This window comes from Bos grunniens, chromosome 19 (genome assembly GCF_055505025.1).
Source record: "Bos grunniens cultivar Pamir isolate PY7600 chromosome 19, Bosgru_T2T1.0, whole genome shotgun sequence".
NCBI classification, from domain to species: domain Eukaryota; kingdom Metazoa; phylum Chordata; class Mammalia; order Artiodactyla; family Bovidae; genus Bos; species Bos grunniens.
The window spans coordinates 26,917,286-26,937,026 of record NC_141183.1 but is presented as its reverse complement, the minus strand read 5'-3'; the positions used below and the strand labels follow the sequence as shown (position 1 = coordinate 26,937,026).

Below are 19,741 nucleotides of genomic sequence, written 5' to 3'. Positions count from 1 at the left end.
CATGGACAGAGGAGCCTGGTGGGCTACAGTCCATGGGGTCGCAAAGAGTCGACACGACTGAGCGACTAACACACTTAATATTTAATGGGGGGTGAAGTTATATATGTTGTGGAAAGCTACAGAGGTTGGGATGGAAGGGTTGAAGAAGACCGACCAACCTCTGGGGTCAGTGGAGGGCCATAGCGAGGGCCGGTAGGGGAGGAGTATACTCTGGGGTGGAGGGGAAGGGGAGGGCTCACAGGCTCCGGTCCCGGAAATCCGATCCCTTTAGGACCCAGAGATGCCAGTCCCCCAGCGGCGGCGGCGAGAAGGGCAGCCGCTTGGTCTCCGGCAGCCGCCGCTCGGGCAGAGCCAGAGAAAGACCGAGGCTCGGGGCGCGGGGGGGAGGGAGGGAGGGAGGGTGGCGCGGCGGCGGAGCGGCCCGGGCCGGCCGAGCAGCTATGGGCGCCCGGGTGCCGGGCCCCTGGAGAGCCAAGGCCCCCGGCCGGGGTGGGGGGTGCCGGGTCTACCAGCCCCGCTGACACCACCTCGGACGATGTGAGCGGGCGCCTCCGCTGCTGCAGGGCAAGCGGTCCCACCGGCTCCGAGCGCCGCTTTTCTAATTTGGGTGGGGGCGACCATACCAGGCCGCTCGGGCTTTGGTAGAAGGGCGGGCTGTCTTTGGCAGCTTGGTTGGGGGAGGCGATCCACACAGGGCGCTCGGAGGTTTTTTTTTTTCCTTTTTTTTTTAAAGCGAGGTTAACTGTTTTGGGCAGCTTGGTTTTGGGGGGAGGCTTTAAAAAGGCCTTTCGGGGTTCCTTTTCTCTGGGGGAGGGGGCGGTGGTCCCGACTTGGCCCGCCGCCTGTTGGAAGGGGGGAGCGGGAAGCGTTGGGATGCGAACCCGGCTCCCCCCACTATGATGAAGACGGAGCCACGGGGGCCTGGGGGTCCCCTCCGGAGCGCCTCCCCGCACCGCAGCGCCTACGAGGCGGGCATCCAGGCTCTGAAACCGCCCGACGCGCCCGGGCCCGACGAGGCACCCAAGGCAGCCCACCACAAGAAATATGGCTCCAACGTCCATCGCATCAAAAGTATGTTCCTGCAGATGGGCACGACGGCAGGCGCGCCGGGCGATGCGGGCGGCGGCGCGGGCCCCACCGAGGCCCTGCGGGCGCCCGAGCGCGGCGTGCGCTTGTCGCTGCCGCGGGCCAGCAGCCTGAACGAGAACGTGGACCATAGCGCCCTGTTGAAGCTGGGCACCAGCGTATCGGAGCGCGTGAGCCGCTTCGACTCCAAGCCCGCGCCCTCCGCGCAGCCCGCGCCGCCGCCGCACCCGCCGTCCCGGCTGCAGGAGACGCGGAAGCTGTTCGAACGGAGCGTCCCTGCGGCCGCGGGCGGCGACAAGGAGGCCGCGGCGCGTCGGCTGCTGAGGCAGGAGCGCGCCGGCCTGCAGGACCGGAAGCTGGACGTCGTGGTGCGCTTCAACGGCAGCACCGAGGCGCTGGACAAGCTGGACGCCGACGCCGTGTCGCCGACGGTCAGCCAGCTAAGCGCTGTCTTTGAGAAGGCCGACTCGAGGACCGGCCTCCACCGCGGGCCCGGGCTGCCCAGGGTCGCGGCCGCCGGGATTCCCCAGGTCAACTCGAAGCTGGTCAGTAAGCGGTCCCGGGTGTTTCAGCCGCCCCCGCCGCCGCCCGCCCCGTCGGGGGATGTCCCAGCCGAGAAGGAGCGCGGCCCCGGAGGGCAGCAGCCCTCGCAACACCGAGTGGCCCCCGCCCGGCCGCCCCCCAAGCCCCGGGAGGTGCGCAAGATTAAGCCGGTGGAGGTGGAGGAGAGCGGGGAGTCGGAGGCCGAGGCAGCGCCCACAGAGGTGATCCAGGCGGAGGTGACAGTCCACGCGGCCCTGGAGAATGGCAGCGCCTTGGCAACCACCGCTAGCCCGGCGCCTGAGGAGCAGAAGGCTCAGGCGGCTCCCGAGGAGGAGGCGGCGACCGTGGCGGTGCCTGAAAAGGGGGTGGGCAACGGCCGGGCCCCGGACGTGGCCCCCGAGGACGTAGACGAGTCCAAAAAGGAGGACTTCTCGGAGGCGGACTTGGTGGACGTGAGCGCCTACAGTGGGCTGGGGGAGGACTCTGGGGGCAGTGCCCTGGAGGAGGACGACGAAGAAGAGGAGGAGGGGGAGCCCCCCTACGAGCCCGAGTCGGGGTGCGTGGAGATCCCAGGGCTTTCGGAAGAAGAGGACCCGGCCCCGAGCCGAAAGATCCATTTCAGCACAGCGCCGATCCAAGTAAGTGAGCCCCCCTCCCCGCCCCCGCGCCGCCCCTGCCACGTGCGCGCAGTCGCCCCCGCCTCGCCAGCCAGCCGGCTTTGGCAGGCTGAGTCAGCCCTGTCACCCAGCCCCCTTCCCAGAAGTTACCTCCCTGAGGGGGGCGTGGGGGACTTCCAGCTGTTTGTCAGAGTGGGAGGATATTTAGGCCTGAGATGAGGTGGCCTGCCCTGACCTGCCCTCGGGTTCCTCTGCCTGCTGCCCCACCCTGCCCTGCGCCGGTCCTGGGACACCTGCTTTCCCTTCCTTTTCCAGACATTCTCCCTCCGGAGACTGCCAGAGGCCTGGGCTTAAGTGGTGGGAAGGTGTGTGTGTGTGTGTCTGTGTGTACCTGTGACCTCAGAAGAGCACCCCCACTTTGGTCCTTACTCTGCTGTAGATCGGAGGGGCATGAGGAGCTTAGAAACACCCTTGCTTTCCTCCTGCACCAGAGCTGCACACGGGGGTGGAGGAGCCAGAAACTTCCCAAAACAAAGGTGCAGCCCTTCCTTCAAACTGGCTGTAGCCCTCACCCCAACTTTGCAGAAGTGAAAGAGGGAAGCAGGTCTCTGAGGTTGAGCTGAGCTGGGACCATGTGACTGGGGGCCCTGTTCCCTGGGGTCTGTGCTGGGCCAGCTCCCGAGGTGGGGGTACAAGGTTACATAGGCAGGCATTTTCTGTGGTTTTTGAGGAGGCTAGGCCTTTAGCAGGGTATGGAGGAGGAGGGGGTGGGGCTGGGAAACTCCCAGGTGCCTGGCAGCAGCCTCCTGCTTTTGCTCTTGGCGTTGGCAGGCACCAAGCGCTCTTGCCTCATTCTCTGGGTACCCTGAAAGGACAGAAGATCCTCCCTTTGGGGGGGCACACATACTATTGGTGATTGGTTTGTGGGTTGTGCCAGTGCCCTCAGATTCTCAGGAGAATGCTGGGAGAGATCCCTGGGAGAATTAAGAGCCCCAGCCCCCAGTTTCCTGAGGCTTCCCTGGTGGCTCAGATGGTTAAGAATCTGCTTGCAGTGCACTACCCTCTATTCTTGGCTGGCACATAAAGCTTAAAGACTTTTTCTCACCGCCCCAAGCTCAGCTGTGCCCAAGTCCAAGTCTGCTTTATGGGGCTGTCAAGGCCAAGGAAAGTTCAGCCTTTACCCCTCCCCAGTCAAACCCCCCTCTGTTTGATTGAAATTTCCATAACTCCTGGACACTGAAGCTGCCCGTTTCCTCCTGCCTGCCCCAGCATTAACTAACCTCTGTTCCTCTTCCACCTCCCACCCCAGGGGGCCTGGGAAGTGCAACTCCCCACTTTGGCCAGCCCTTTCCCCCAGGCTGTGACCTCACAAGCCTTTTTGCCTCTCCTCCTTTTCTGAAGAGCTGGGATCCTCGAGGCAGAGAACTGAAGGATATGGGGTGTTTCTTGGGACACTGAGGATGCAAGTGGGGACCACTGAGGGGGTCAGGACACCCCATGGCCCTGCCACAGCAGTTCTCTGAGCTGCCTGATCCCCTCAGAGGTAGAGGTTGGTCTTTTAGTCCTCAGCCTCTGACTGTCTATATTTGACACCTTACCCTGATTTTTGGGTAAAAAATAGCACATGATTTGGAGCAGTGCTCCCTGCCTCCCTGGTGACAGTTGCTCGCCTGTGGTGTGCTGGGCCGCCTTTGTGTGTCTGACTTTTGACCTTGCTGGGGATGTCTTCCTCCCCACCCAGTTTTTCCCTCTCTCTGCCCCACCCCTGCATTGATACTAAGTCCGGGGTCTTGTGCCCCTCGGATGACCCAATTGTTGGCCACAATACAGAGGCTTCTGCTGAGGAAAGAAACCTCAATTCTAGATAGTTATCTGGAAAGGGGGACTGGATCCAGGGCCCTCGGACAGGCTGGACACATGGAGGTGGGCAGTGTGAATGGTGGTCTGAGGCCTCTGACCCTCCGGCCTGGGTTTCTTGCAGGGGGCAGAATTTAATAATCTGAGAAAAGAGGGGAGGACAAAGCCCAGGACAGGCTAGGAGGGTGTTTTGGAGGTCACAGTGTGTGTCTGTGTGTACTTGTGGTGGGGAGGAGTTTGGTTGACCCAGGCTACCACATAGACTGAGGGATGAAGAGACCCTCTCTGCTGGGATAGAGGGTGAGGGTCAAGGGACTGGGATGCAGAAGTGGGCCAAAGCCAGTTTGCCAGATCTAGGCGCATGGCAGCCCTGTCCTGGGGCTTGGGACCTATGTACAATGGGGACAAAGTCCCAGTGACCTACCCACCAGTCTCATCCCACGCTGCTATGGGCTAGCTCCCATGACCTTGGACAGTGGGTCTAGCATCTTGCACAGTATGTGGACTGGGTGGCCCATTTCTCCCAGGAGCTTGGGGCTACTGGCCAGATGTCAAGAGGGCAGTCTGACTGCTGCACCATTGACAAAGAACTCTAAGGGTTTGCACTCTTTCTCTGATGCTGTAAAGTTGAGGGCAGTGAGTTAAGTGACCCATGTAGGCCCCTCCCAGCTAGGAGCCCCCTTGTGGGAGCCATTGTGTTTGGGGGGTGACACTAAACCGAGGCTGGGGCACAAGAGCTGCTGGCCTGGGTGCCCGTAGCGCCTGCTTCTGGAGGAGAGGGACCCTGGCAGGGGCCTCAGGGAGACAGTGTCCCACTCCAGCTGCTCAGGCCTCAGGCCCAGCCATCTGATAGAGCTGCTGCTACCCTTCATCGCCCCCACTTGGCTCCAAGTGGTGCCAACCTGTCGCTGCAGGCAGTGAAACAGGAACATGTCATGATGCCCCAAATGGTGCTCATTAACCTCCCACCAGGAGCACCCCGCCTGGACCCAGACTTAGGCACTCCTGCAGAGCCCTTGTCCTACCTTCTCTGCTCTTTGGAGGAGGGTCAGGCTGGGGATTCCCCTTTCTGCTGAGCCAGCAGAGGGGTTCAGAGGACAACAAGGCCAGGTTCACTGCGGACAGTGTCAGAGGCTGCCACTTGCCTGCTGTCCTTGCTTTCTGCAGGGTATTGCGCCCAGGACCTCTGCCCGGGCCTCCCAGTGCCCTGGGGATAAGCGGGGTACCTCAGAGAGCTGCGGTTCAGAAGGGAGCTTGAGGTCTGGCCATGTGGCCAAGGCCATAGGGGCCCCTCAAGAGGAGGGCCTGCCCATTCTCCGTGGGGGGACCGGTGGTCCTTCTGCCTCTCTCCTCCCCTTTCCCCACCCGCCACCGCCGGTGTCTCACACCCGCTCCCCCCTCCCCATCTGGCATCCTCCCGCATCTCCTCCACTCCTTATCCCTCCTCCTCTTCCCCTCTGCTACTCAGCGTGTTCCTTCCTCTCTCCTGCCGTCTGTGTCCACCCTCGTCTTTGGGATGGGGACTGTCTGTTGGTCTCTCTCTGACCTGGGAGCCTGGGTTCATGAGTATGACAGTTTCTCCAGCATTGACCTTCCTTTCTTCTAACTGGCTGTGCTTGTGTGGTCAGGGCTGCAGGAGAGAGTCATGGCGTGGATGTGGCAAGGCTGGGTTCCTTTCTGCCTTGCCCCCTACCTCAGAACTAGAAGGGCCCCACTCTGAGCTGGGATCAGCACGGGCTGGGGAAGGCCTCACCTCAGCCTGTCTGGGGGTGGGGGAGGCCTCTGGCAGGAGGGGAGCGCAGTGGCTGGCGCAGCCTGCCCCTTCAGCCTCCTCTCACTGGGTTAGCCCTTGCCCTCCTATTGGCGCCTCTGACAAGCAGCCTCTCCCCCAGGTGTTCAGTACCTACTCCAACGAGGACTACGATCGTCGCAACGAGGACGTGGATCCCATGGCAGCCTCTGCTGAGTACGAGCTGGAGAAGCGGGTGGAGAGGTTGGAGCTGTTCCCTGTGGAGCTGGAGAAGGGTGAGCTGGGCCACTGAGCCTCTGCCTTGTGCCAACTTCCGCCCTGGATGGACCCTCAGGGCTTCCACTGAGATGTTCTGCTTCCTCTAACTGGGCTTCTGTCAGCACCCCACAGCCACACAGACTCAGCCCAGCCCAAAGCTCCACCATCACACTGTCCCGCTGCACTCTGCTTCTGCAGTTGTCAGGCCCCGCATGAGCACTGTGGGCTGGGTCCTGGGCTCTGCAGGCCAAGCCACAATGGGAGAGCGATGGAAGGGGGAGAGGGCAGGCATGGCTGGGACGCTCACACCTAAGTGCGTCCTTGGCACAGTGAGGGGGCCAGGAAAGGAAGGAGGGGCCTCTGTAAAAGCATTTAACAGGAGACCTGATCAGACCTGAGGGGATTCCCAAGGAAAGAGACGCTTGAGTTGAACTCTGAAGAGGAGATGAGGGGAGTCTGCGGAAAAGAGGAGAGAGACCTGGTGGACTCGGAGGGTGGGGGAGAAGGCTGCGCATACAGGACCTTGTTGACCACTTTTCTAAGATGGACTGGGAGCCTTGCAAGGTGTGAGAAAGGTATTCTAGAGAGACTATACCAAGCTGTGCTGTGGGGCAAAGGGTTGTACATGGTTGGAGAGGGGCCCCTGTAGTGTGGACATGGTGATGGCCATGTGGGAAGGGGGTGGACTTGAGGGATTCTTGGAAGGTGGGATTGACAGCATTTGGGTGTTACTTGGCTTCCACAGAGGCTGCAGGGAGAGGCAGGAGTCCAGGTGACTCCCAGGCCCCGTGAAGGGGGGGCAGGCTGGAAAAGCCTATTTGTGGGGGAAGATCTCGTTCAGATGTCAGAGGCCCATGAGACAGAGGGGGGCAGCTGTGGAGAGAGGAGTAGGTTTTGCGGGAGAGAAAAGCAGGAGGTCTTGAGTCACTGAGGCTGTGAGTAGGGATGAGACTGCTTAGGGAGGGGGACCATCAGCCCCCTCGTGGCTCCCCCACCCATCCCCATGGCCACCACACACCTCATCTGCATACAGATAGTGCCCCTTCAGCACGTCCTGCTGCCCATCAGTTCTTTGGCTGGGGCAGAGGGCAGTGACCCAAGAGCATTCTAGTTGGCTTGGCAAAGAGGGAGTGACAGAACCAGATGTGGGACATCCCCTCAGCATGGAGACTGCTTCTTGAGGTGAGGCTGTGCCCCACTGTGAGGGTTGGGGATGGGCCTCTCACTCTGTCCCCGGCAAATCCTCAACCCATCCTACCCTCCTACTGGCTTCTCATCACCCTCTGCTTCACAGACTCCGAGGGCCTGGGCATCAGCATCATTGGCATGGGGGCCGGGGCGGACATGGGCCTTGAGAAGCTGGGCATCTTCGTCAAGACCGTGACTGAGGGCGGCGCGGCCCATCGGGACGGCAGGTACCGCCTCCCCTTCCCTTATCAGCCGTGGTCTGCGGGGCGGGTCGCCAGGTGGGGCCCAGGCGTTCGTGGAGACCACTGTGCCTGTTGCTGGCCCGCCCCCCGGGAGCAGTGAGCAGCGCAGCAGGGCCCTCGGCCTCGTGGCATTGCATGCTGTGTAGGTGTCGTGTTTCGGGCCATGGTGAGGAGAGCGTGGGTGCGGAGGCTCTGTGCCTAGTAGAGTACACATTGAGCTTTTTCATTTAGGAAATATTGAGCCTGTGACACTGTTGCAGGGCTGGTGCCAGGCCCTGGGAGTCAGTGATGAGGGCCTTGATCTTAAGAAGCATGTAGTGTAGTAAGGCAGATGGGCATTCAAGAGGGCACACAGAAAACGGCGACATGGACAAAAGTACAGGGCGGCACTAAAGGCTAAGTCAGGAGGGCTTGGCCTCTTTGGGTTTCAGGGAAGTCTTCCTGGAGGAAGTGACATTGGAGTTGAGACCTAAAGCATGAGCAGGAGTGGAGTGTGCAGAGTGTCCCAGGCAGGGCACCAAAAGCAGGCAGGTGTGGCTGAGCTAGAGACCACGGGATTCAGGTGTCTTATGAGGTTAGAAGAGCCCATGGGGGCGCTGCGCCCGGGAGGAGGCTGCTCCTTGCCTACATGCTTACGTTTGGCCCCTGAGGCTGGAAGGTGTGAGTTCGGTGGGTCAGAGGGCTCAGGAAAGATCCCCTGGAGTTCTGGGCAGCCCAGTGAGCCCTTTGGAGCCTCCCCACTGTGTGTGAATTGCCGAGGGGGAGTGGGAACGGCTGTAGGGCACCCCCAGGCTGTAAGTTAAAGGTTAATATCAGGGTGCCTTGTGCTACCTCTAAGCCCAGACCCCTCCATGTGACAGAGTTGACTGTTTGTTCCTGTGAGGACTGGGGTCATGCTGCTAGAGGTGGAGTTGCCTCATTCAGGAAGCTTCTATCTGCTGCAGCCCAGATGGCATGGTGGGCAGGGGTGGGAGTGAGCAGAAAAAGGAAGGTGACCACCCCTACTCTTTTACTTACTCCCTCATTTGAACTTCCCAGAGCCTTTCCCATGGTTGCCTGTTGGCCGGTTGGGGAATGTGTGTGTATGTGAGGGTGTCCCCATGTGGGGTGGGTGGTGGGGGCGAACTGTTGACAGGAGACCATTTCTTCCTTTTCTGTGTGGGAGCCCTGCGAGGAGGCCTGGCACTGAGGGGAGGTGGGAGTGGAGGATGGAGGTGGCCAGGTGTCCCTCCCGTGCTTCCATCCCCCTTGCGGTCAGGCTGGGCCAGTCCCATCTCTCCTTGTGTGGGGAACAGGGCTTCCAGGGCCATAGCTGGAGCGTACTGGGGGCTGTGCACAGGGGGGACTAACCCCGTGGGACTGTAGTGAACACAGATCGCGGGCATTTGAAAGAAATCTGTGGGCTCAGGTCTGTGCCGAATGGGTGTGTAAGAGGGTGGGCTGCATGTCAGGTGTGTGCTAGAGGCCGTAGCTGGTGTGTGTGGCCATGATGAACTCTGTGGATGCCACGCTGGTCTGTCGAGTGATGGAGGAAGGGACTAGTGTGTGATTGCCTTGGGAAGTGTGCTTGCCACCCTTCCTGGTTCTGGATGCCCGTGTCGGTTGTGCTTGCCTGGGTCTCACTGCCCATGCGCCTGGCTGATACCTGATCCTCCGGCCTCATGCCTCTTATGCAGGTAGACAAAGTACTGGGTTCCTGTGGGGACTGAGCCTTGAGTTTCTGATGGGAAGGGGGCCATGTCTACCCTAGCTCCACAGTTCCCCTCGGGATCCCCTAACCAATGTTACCCACCTCCCCCTCGCCCGTCCCCAGGATCCAGGTGAACGATCTCCTGGTGGAGGTGGATGGAACGAGTCTGGTGGGAGTGACCCAGAGCTTTGCAGCCTCCGTGCTCCGGAATACCAAGGGCCGTGTGCGGTGAGGCCCAGGAGGGTGGGGGCGGTGGGGAGTGGGCGCAGACAGGAGGCTCAGCCCTCATCGGGCCACTCTGCCCGCCTGCCCACACCCAGTTGAGATCCTCTGTGGCCCAACTTACAGAGACGTTTCCACTGTGGAAAGGAATTGCTATGTGCTTATCCGTTGCCCCATCTCCCTTCACATCTCCCGCCCCTGACCACTGCTGGCCACCAGCACTCAGGCTTCAGGCCTGTTGTCCACCATGCCTCCAAACTGGCCTCTTGGTCGTCTTCTTTCCCCACTGTCTGTCCTGACTCATTCATTGAAGATCCCAAGATGTGCAGGAAGGATGCCATCCAGATCGGGGTTTATCCCTCCCTCCCTCTAGCCTGGTATAGTCTGAGGACTCTCCTCCTTGGGTCTGCCAACTGAAGAGGTTGGGTTAGAGGCTCCCTATGTTCATCTCTGGCATAACATTCAGGGACAACTCCATGCCCCCTCCAAAAGGGGCACTGCCCCCAGGAAAGGGTGGTAGAGAGAAACAGGATGTGGGTGGCCACGGAGAGGAGGGGCTGGTGCCTGGAAGTTCCACGATTTCCTTTCCATCCTAATCTCCAGTCGCCATCATCCCGCCCCTTCCTGAAGCTCAAGGACTTGGAGAGCATATAAGACAGCCCTCCACAGTTCCAGGGTCAGCTTTGCCAGGCCCCTGCCTCATTTTCTCCCATGTGGTGAGGGAAGAGCTCCTACACTGGCACCTCCTGACCTCATGTCCCCGACAGCCTAGCCTGAAGTTTGGCTGACATCTCCCCATCCCCCGAACTGGCCAGGAGGGCTAATGAGTCTCTGCTACTCCTGGGAAAGAAACCCAATAAGGGCCCCCTGTTCCCCTATTCATTATTAACACTCTGCAGTCTCTGGACTCAGCCCTCTCATTTCATCTCCCCAGGGAGGACCTGGGTATTGAGAGGGGAGTACCAATGGGGAGGATGGTGGCATTTCCAGCTAAGGACAGAGAAAAAGGAGACAATGCTGGTGCCCCTGCAGGTTTATGATTGGCCGGGAGCGGCCCGGTGAGCAGAGTGAGGTGGCCCAGCTAATTCAGCAGACCCTGGAACAGGAGCGATGGCAGCGGGAGATGATGGAGCAGAGATACGCCCAGTACGGCGAGGATGACGAGGAGGTAGGGACTCTACTTGGCTGGGAGCGTCATCGTCCCCTGGTGGCCTGATGGAGCATTACAGCTGTCCCCTGCCTCTGCCACTTTCCCAGGCCTTGTGAAGAACCCCAGAGCGCCACTCCTGTCCTGGGGGAGCCCCTAATCTGAGAAGCAATGCAGATCCCTCCCTTAAAGAATCTCTAGTTTGATGGAGGAATCACACCCTCTGTCTTCAGAAAGCCTTCCTGGTCCTACAAAGAAAACATAGTTCCCTCTAAGAGCCGCCACTCTGAGGAAGGAGACAGCTCTAGGCCTCAGGGGACCTGCTGCGTGAGGAGGGGAAAGCAAAGGCTGTTTCTTCAGGTCTTAGTCTTTTATGGGATAACTCCTGCCTTCAGGAGACTTTCCGGAAGTCACAAACCATGCCCCTGGTGTGGACCCCTGGCTGATGGAGGAGGTCATGACCCATACCCCTGGGTCGCACTCAGTCTGCCGTGGACTAACCACTGCTGGTTTCAGCCCTAGTCATCAGGGCTGGGGTAGGCTGGCGTGGGCAGGGGACACAGCCTCCTGTCCCCCTTCACAGACGGGAGAGTATGCCACCGACGAGGATGAGGAGCTGAGCCCCACATTCCCAGGGGGCGAGATGGCCATCGAGGTGTTCGAGCTGGCAGAGAATGAGGATGCCCTGTCCCCGGTGGACATGGAGCCCGAGAAGCTGGTGCACAAGTTCAAGGAGGTGCGCAGAGGGGCCCCTGGGCTGGTGGAGGGCAAGGGCAGGTTAGTATTTAGTGCTGCAGCACTGCCTGCCCCAGCCAGAGCTGAGTGTCTGTGCCCTCGCCCCCACAGCTCCAGATTAAGCATGCTGTGACTGAGGCCGAGATCCAGCAGCTGAAGAGAAAGGTAAGAGCGGCGGGAAGTGGGGGAGGCTGAGGGCATGGGGGCGACAGTCTTCCACCCTCAGCTGTACATGTCGACCCTTGTCCAGCACCCACAGGCGCATGGAAAACAAGCTGCTCTGAAGTAAGGGAGGCTAGTGTTAAGAGCTAGACCGTCTCTCCACCACTCACTTGCTGCTCCGAGCCTCATTCTCCATAAAATGGTTTGATAATAGTGCCAGGACCATAGGACCACTGTGAGAATAAAATAGAATAATACATGTAAGGTCTTTAGTACAGGTCTGACACATAATAGTTGCTTAATAAAAAGTTGAGCTGTTAGCTGTCAGCCCTCTAATAGCTGAATGTGGATGTCTTCACGTTCACACAGTCCCACGCATGTCCTCTACATAAAAGCCTAGCATTTAGCCTAGCCTAAATGCAAACCACCCAGAGATCCAAACATCAGCCCAGATCCCAGGTACATGGTACTCACAGACCCACCCACCCAGACACCCTCTCTGCTTAGACATAACATGAGGACAATGGACCCATGCTTCACAAGCAAGACTTTTGTGTCCATCTGCTTATGTGTCTGTCTGCTGTGAGATATAGCATGTTTCATGGAACATGCACATTCTCACAGAGATACCATGTATAGATACCGGCACAAGCATACTGGGTGCCAGCACCCTTAGAGGCATAGATATACAGACTTCTGAAGCACAGGCTGTGCATTAGGAGTCCCGATCCCCATGGGGCTTCCAGTGTGGCAGGGAGAGGCAGAGGCACACAGGGGTTCTGCAGACATTGTGCACCCAGGCACACACAGGTGCATTCCCATATGTGGGCTTAGACCAACATGCCTGGAGACAGGAGACTGTGAAGCTGAGCCCCAGAGGGAAGACAGGGTTTAGGTGACTGAGGCAGAGGAAGGGCATTTCTGGTGGGGAGACAAACGTGAGCTTGGAGGCTGGCTTTGGAAAGAGACCTGCAGGCTATGGCAGCCATTCTGGGGGTGGAGGGGAGTGGAAGGTAGAGCTTAATTGCCAGGATGGGCTGTAGCAGTATCCTGACTCCCCACTGAGGACTCCAGCCTGGATCCTGTGGCCATATGAGACCAGGAGGAGGAAGGTCACTATCCCCAAAGTGGGAGGCATGAGGGTGAGCAGGACTTGGAGACTGGTGAACCAGCTAGAGGCCCAAGTGGTGCCCTGGCAGGTATGGGCAGGGCTACCCAGGGCACAGGCAGAGGGTATCTACAGGAAGGACGGATTCGAGTTGCATTTCCCAGGTCGAGGCGACAGTTCATGTTCTTAGAGTAGGTGCAGAGCATAAAGGGAAGGAACAGTCAAAGGTCTTTCAATTTATAAACACCTTTGGGCTTCCCTGGTGGCTCAGGTGGTAAAGAATCTGCCTGCAGTGTGGGAGACCTGGGTTCAGTCCCTGGGTTGGGAAGATCCCCTGGAGAAGGGAATGGCTACCCACTCTAGTATTCTTGCCTGAGGCTACAGGCAAGAGTAGCCTGGCAGGCTACAGTCCATGGGTTCGCAAAGAGTCAGACACGACTGAGCAGCTTTCACTTTCTTTCTAGGTGTGTGGCACCATCCAATTCATGTGATGGGCAAAAGCACTTGATCCTTGCCCTGTGTGGCTTAGAGTCCGCATGGCAACATTTGTACATAGAAGCTGACACAGGCTTTATAGGAGAGGACAGGGTCCCTGAACTCCTAGAGCTGGTGGAACCTGATGAAGCTGGAATGTGTGGGGGTCTGTGCTGTCAGAGAGAATCACAGGAGACTTCTGGGGAAGTGAAATACTGAGCTCAGCTGAAGGCTGAGCTAGTGGGAAATGATGAGGTAGTGGGAGGGTAGATGGGAGCATTCCAGGCACAGGGAACAGTGAGGCGAAGCCCTGCAGCAAGAGGGAACGTAGGTCCAAGGATGTGCAGGAAGGCCTATGTAGCTGGGACACAGAGGGCAAGGGGTGTTTGCAGCCAGCAAAGTTGGAGGGGCAGTCAGGGGCTTGAAGCTCAGCACTGGGGTGGCAGTGAGATGATGGCACCTTTGGACGGAGGTGGGCTAGTCAGAAAAGGAGGAATAAGTTTGTGTAGGTGGGGCCAAGTTTGGGGCAGGGTGCCTCTGAGGAACCCGAAGTAAAGTTGGGCTGGAGATTTGGGGCTCAGTGCTCAGAGGTGGTGAAGAAAGTGAGTACAGAGGGAACAGAGGCCCTATGATTGGGCTGTGGAGCTAGGAGGTCTGCACTGGGGTGGCACGGGCACTAGGCGAGCAGCCAGGACTGTCTAGGAAGCCGCAGAAGCCAGGGCTACAGAGAGGGAACAGAGGGCAGTGGTGCCCTGTTCTCACCCATCTACCATCACACTGTGTAGCCTTTGTGAGCTTGGCAAGGCAGGAATCAGTCCCACTTTACAGATGGGAGGAATGCAGCTTAAGACAAAAGTGGCCTTACCCCAAGTCACGGAGATAGTCAGTTATGAACGCGGGCGGCCTGCCTTCTAGGAGTGCAGCACGTATTAGGGCTCCTGGCTGGGACAGATGGGGTCCTCCCTCTCCGGGTTTCAGTTCCCAGACTCAGCCAAGGAGAGTCAGTAGTTGGGGGGCAGTGGGCTCCACATCTGCAGGAATCATCCAGAGACTGTCGTCCCCACCAACCCAGGGCTGTTCCTTCCTCTCAGCTGCAGAGCCTGGAGCAGGAGAAGGGGCGGTGGCGGGTGGAGAAGGCCCAGCTGGAGCAGAGCGTGGAGGAGAACAAGGAGCGCATGGAAAAACTGGAGGGCTACTGGGGTGAGGCCCAGAGCCTGTGCCAGGCTGTGGATGAGCACCTGCGGGAGACCCAGGCCCAGTACCAGGCCTTGGAGCGCAAATATAGCAAGGCCAAGCGCCTCATCAAAGACTACCAGCAGAAGTACGTGTGGGGGCTGGGAGCCCTGGACCTGAGGAGGATGGAGAGGCCTGTGGTGGGGCCTCCCCACCCCAGCCAAGTAGGGGGGCCAGGAGCGCAGAAGTTGGAGGGTCCTTTTGGGGGGGTACCTGGGTTCGTAATGACTGGGTGCCAGAGCCAACAAGCCAGGCCCCAGAGGCTTTGGGAAGGTTAGGGATCTCCAGACCTGAGAACAAGGAGTGGGCAAGAGCTGCCAAGGACAGGGCTGAAGACCCTGAGACTCTCTGAATGGAAGCCAGACCACACAGCCTTACCCACTGTCTGTCCCCCACTGATCCCCAGGGAGATTGAGTTTCTGAAAAAGGAGACAGCACAGCGCCGGGTTCTGGAGGAGTCAGAGCTGGCGAGGAAGGAGGAGATGGACAAGCTCCTGGACAAGGTAGGCCCGGGATGCCACAGGGGCAGGAGGGAGCAGCAGGTCAGTCACCCTGTGGATCCTGGAGGGAGAAGAGTCGTGGCTGGGAGCTCAGGGTCATGTCCCTAGCAGGGGGGCAGGCGGGGCAGGGCCCGAGTCCAATGCTCAGTCCTGATGCCCTCTCCCCCTTTTTTTCAGATCTCAGAACTGGAAGGAAACCTGCAAACACTGAGGAATTCCAATTCTACTTAACAGGAATCATTCCTTAACCGGACAATAATTAATCCCCTCCCATTGTCCTCCCTCCCCTGTCCTCAATACTTGACCCCGCCCCCTATCAGCCTGGGGACAGGTGCCCCGACTTGCCCACGCCTCCACCCCACCTCACCCAGCTTCAGGGACCAGAGGGCCCACATCATATAGGCCCCTTAAGGTGGCCCAGGCAGACCGGTGGCTGGAAGGATGGCCTCCTTGCCCATGGGGCTGGGGCACAGAGGCCATGGAATGCCAGGGGCTGGCCTGGGTGGTGGATGAACACAAGGACCTGCAGACCAAACTGCCAGATTTTACGGCCTCCAGCCTTTGTCTCTGGACTGGAACAGGGCTGGGGGCTCTCCCAGCATCTCACCGCCTGGAGGCTGCCTCCTGATCACGGAGCTCCTAGGTGGTCCCTGGGCCTCTTGACTTGAGATTCTACCATCTTGGCCCTTCCCTCCTCCCCTATCATTGTGCTGTTCTGTTGCATTCTTATCCTCCTGCTGGGAAGGGTTGTCTCCACACCTCCTCCCATCCTTGTCCACCCTCCCAGGAGGGATAGAGTCCACTCAGAGCCTGGAGGCTGGGCCTGACCCTGCACTGATTTCTTATGAATCCTTCATGAAAAGGGGAGAGCCCAGGACATGTGGTGTCCAGCTCCCCCTTCTCCTGGGGCAGCAGCCCTCAATTTCTCCTTGTGCCTCCCCTCCCCCAGGTGCCAAATAGCCATAACCTCCTGGAACCATTCTGTGGCCTCTCTGGGGTCCAGGTTTCCTGGCCAAGCCTGTCAATGCAAGGGAGGAGAAGAGGTCAGTTTAGAGGGCCTGGTTTTAGGCAAGGGGAACATTTCTTACTGGAGAGCCAAGTCCCGTCCTGCCCTACGCAGGGCCACACCTGGAAGCCTTGTACTAACATCAGAGATTCAGCCTCACCCCACCCACACCCACAGTTTTCCAGTGTTTTGACTGGAGGGCAAAATTTTACTACTTTTCTTCTTTTTGGAGACCAGGGCTGCGCTGCTAGCAGCCTGCTTTCTAAGTGAAATCGACTCTGTTTCCCCACTTTAACCCCAAATCGGGGCTTGGACCAAGGGAGGTGAGACCCCTACCCCAGGTCCCCTCCCCTTTCAGAAACCATCTCATTTTTGCCTCTTCGTCATGCCCCTGCCTCAGCCTGGGTTTTTGTTCTTTTTTAAAAAAAAACAACCCCTGTACCATCCGTTTTGGCTTCCTCTCGTCCCCTGTAAATAGGCCATGCCATCAATCAGTATTTCTCAGCAATCTGTTCCTGCCCCCAGATGTGCGCCTACCCCGTGAAAGAGCTGGCTATTTTAGTGCCTGGGCCCGTGCAATTCACCTCCTCGGCCTCAGCAGACGGAGGGGGCGGGGCCAGGGGCGGGGCTGTTGGGGGGGCTTCCGGTTTCTCCGCCGAGGGCCACCCTAGCCCCGCCTTTTGCAGGACTGCGTCTCTGTATATAATATATATATGTATGTATTGTTCCCGGTTTTGTACGGATCATGCCCTCTGTCAGGTCACTCCCATAAAAGCAGTCCCCAGAGCTTTGCCGCCTGGTTTCTTGATTCGCGGGAGGAGGTATGGGATGCCAGTCTGAGTTAGGTGGTCTGCCAGTTCTACCTCTGACCCTGAGGAGCTTTATGAGAACCCTTGTTCTTGCAAACTCCATTTGCCACCCCCGCTCCCATCCCTTCTGGGCAGGGCTGGGATTTCTAGAGCGTTCCTTAGGCTCATCACTCAGCTCTTTCTTATAAGGCCTCCAATGGAATTAAGAGGATGAGTTAGATACGGTAATGGAGATACCCAACCCCTACTCTCCCACTAGGCACCCTGTAGAAGGTACGGGAAAGATTAAAGGTGGTGGTGGTAGCTGTGGATGGGAAATGATAAGTCAGAGCAGTTTTGTGCCCAGGGTCCTAGAGAATCCCTCGGGTTGGCCAGAGAGAACTAGCCCTCCATCCTGCCAGCAGCTCTGGTTGCTAACTCACCAGTTCTAATACCAATGGGTCCGGGAGTCCAGATGCCAGGGTTCCAAAGACAAGTCCCAAAGAGAGATGAGAGCAGGGGACCCACCCCCAACACCAGCCTTTCTTGCTTTGGGAAGCTGTGTGCTATATGTGAAAAAACTGAACCACAAGGCACTTGGTGTTCAGTGGCCTGACCCCCAGAAAGATTCTCACAGACCTGTCTGCCCTAAAGAATGAAAGTCCCAAAATTAGGACTCTTCAGGATCACCTTGGTGGGTCCCTGATAAACCTCAACCGGAACTCCCAGTTGTAGTCAGCTCCTGTGTTGGCCACTCCTGGATGGCTCTGTCACACAAGTCTCCATGTCAAGCCAAATTCTAGCTTCTGATAGCTTCCCTTCAAAAGTCCTAGTTCTACATCCCAGGGCCATATAGAACCAGTCCAGCTCTGCCACTCGAGAAGCACCTGGCAACCGGGAGATGGTGGTCATGCATCTCCATGAGAGCCATCTTCTCTTACAAGTGGATCTTCCTTGGAACACTTCAGGGAAGACAGTTTCAGGTGGCTGAATCCCAGGATCAGAAACCACCAAACCACAAGGTCACTGGTTATATCTCCCGACTTACAGGTGATTTAGGCCCTGCTCAGGTAACCTAGCCAAGTTCGAAGTGAAGTGGCTGGACCTCCCTGGGTGTTGAGGGGGACATGGGAGTTGTGACGAAGGCTTCTGTTGATCTGATCTGATCAGAGTTGAGCATCCGGGGTGGGGTCCTATGCCTGTCTGTCCTGTGTATTAGGTGAGGGGCTTGCACACTGTACGTTCCAAAAGGTGGAACCCTTTCAGAAAGTAGCCCCCCAAATCTAAGTATAGTGTGTGGCTGGGGATGGTGGATATAGCTTTGCAAGGGTTTTCAGACCTGAGATATGACTCACCTGTGAGACATGTCAAGGGCAAGCCACATGGGCAAGCCTATGTGAGGCATTACCCCAGTCCAGCCCTGCCCGCTTCCCAGTTCCTAGGAGCTCAAGCAGGTTTGCCACAGCCCAACATTTGCCACAAGGGAGGGAAATCAGATGAGGGGGATTTCATCTGGCCTATAGGAACAGGGGGTCTTATGACCTATAGGCACCCTCCCACAGAACCTGCCCCAGCCCTGACTTTACATACCCATCATCTCCCCATTCCCTATGGGGATGATATAATCAACCCCCCACTCCAGCCTACCACCCAGATCTCACCAAATGCCTGCGAACCATGTTCTCTTTAAAGACCCCAGACAGCCGCAGTAGGACCTCCCCAGATCTCCACAATCTAGCCAGCAACCCACAGCTGCCGGCAGATTCTGAAGACACTCAGAGATACCCAAATTCCCATGCTGCTGCTAAGTTACTTCAGTCGTGTCCGACTCTGTGCAGCCCCATAGACGGCAGCCCACTAGGCTTCTCCGTCCCTGGGATTCTCCAGGCAAGAACACTGGAGTGGGTTGCCATTTCCTTCTCCATAGATCTCCTTGAATCTTACCCTCTAAAATTTATCATCCTCACCTATGGTCCCAAGACCATCTGGGCCCAACATGCCACCTCCCACAGCTCCTCAGAGACCTGGGACTGCAGTGACTCTGGCAGACCGCCGGGCAACGCTACCCCTCCAGACTGAGGGACAGAGGTGTGCAACCTCTTCCCTGAGCGCTGGACCCACTTATCCAACCTCACCACCTGCTCTTGAACAAACAAAGGGGGCAATAGAAACACCCACCTCATGGGTTTATCATGAGGGTGACAATGAGAAAAGTGCTTAGTACAGTGCCTAGGGCATGCGTGCGTGCACGCGTGCGCGCGCGCGCACACACACACACACACTCCACCAAGCTGTCTCAGTACAGTAGCTAGTTGATTTTTGTCTCCCCTGGCTGGCCTACCACCCCCTCCAGCTCCCCAGGTCCAAGTCTGATCTCATCCACTCCCATCGCCCTCTACGTCCAGGGCCTCAAGCCAAGACCTGCAACCATCTAAACCCTCCTTCTCCCTCAGTGGCCAGCCAGTCCCCAAACCCTGTCAGTTTCTTCAGTTCTATATCCTGGATAGTTCTCATCGTGATCTTTGATCTTCATGTCCACCACCATCAACTCAACAGCCTCATGAGGCGTGCCACAGCCTTCAGGCTGCCTTCTCCAAAGGAACCGAGGTGTTCTTCCTAAAATGCGGATCTGAGCCCCTCACTCCTCTTACTTTTCCCACTATGGCTGGTAGGATAAGGTGCAATCTGCCCACCTCATGCATCCTTCTTCTTCCTCCCTTTTCCTCCCTCCCCCCGCTAGCCACTAGCGCTCCTACCCTAGCCTGGCCTGCAGAAGTAGCCAACGCGTCCCCTCAGCAGTCCTTCTTCCACACACAGCCCCTGCCCCACCTCCTCAGCCACCCACAGACAAGCAGGGGCTCCCTGGGTGGGCTCTCCCCACGCTGAAGTGTCCTCTGTGAACCCAGGCTCAGGGGCCCGCTTCCCTGAGGGCCTGTCTGCTCATCTGTTCCCCTGACAATGCTGTGAGCCACGATGGCCAGGACCAGGTCGATTCTGTTCCTCACGGTCCCCTCCCGCTTCAGCGCGCCCAGTTGCTCTGTGGTTGTCCGTTGAATGGATCAGGAGCCCTCACAGGCCTTGCAGAGGAGTCAGAAGCCCCGTGCGTCCTAAGATGGGGCCGCCTCTCTGGCCGCT

The 19,741-nt window shown here is 58.2% G+C and overlaps 1 protein-coding gene across 1 annotated transcript; it reads left to right on the top strand.

The window, feature by feature from the left end:
• Nucleotides 1-389: 389 nt before the first annotated feature.
• PPP1R9B (protein phosphatase 1 regulatory subunit 9B) lies at nt 390-16,604 on the top strand. The gene is made up of 10 exons (XM_086355494.1): nt 390-2,267; nt 5,996-6,128; nt 7,406-7,526; nt 9,355-9,459; nt 10,486-10,621; nt 11,184-11,336; nt 11,447-11,500; nt 14,171-14,400; nt 14,719-14,815; nt 14,990-16,604. The coding sequence occupies exons 1-10, from the start codon at nt 897-899 to the stop codon at nt 15,041-15,043; spliced, it is 2,454 nt and encodes an 817-aa protein (XP_086211620.1). The 5' UTR covers nt 390-896; the 3' UTR covers nt 15,044-16,604.
• Nucleotides 16,605-19,741: the final 3,137 nt, after the last annotated feature.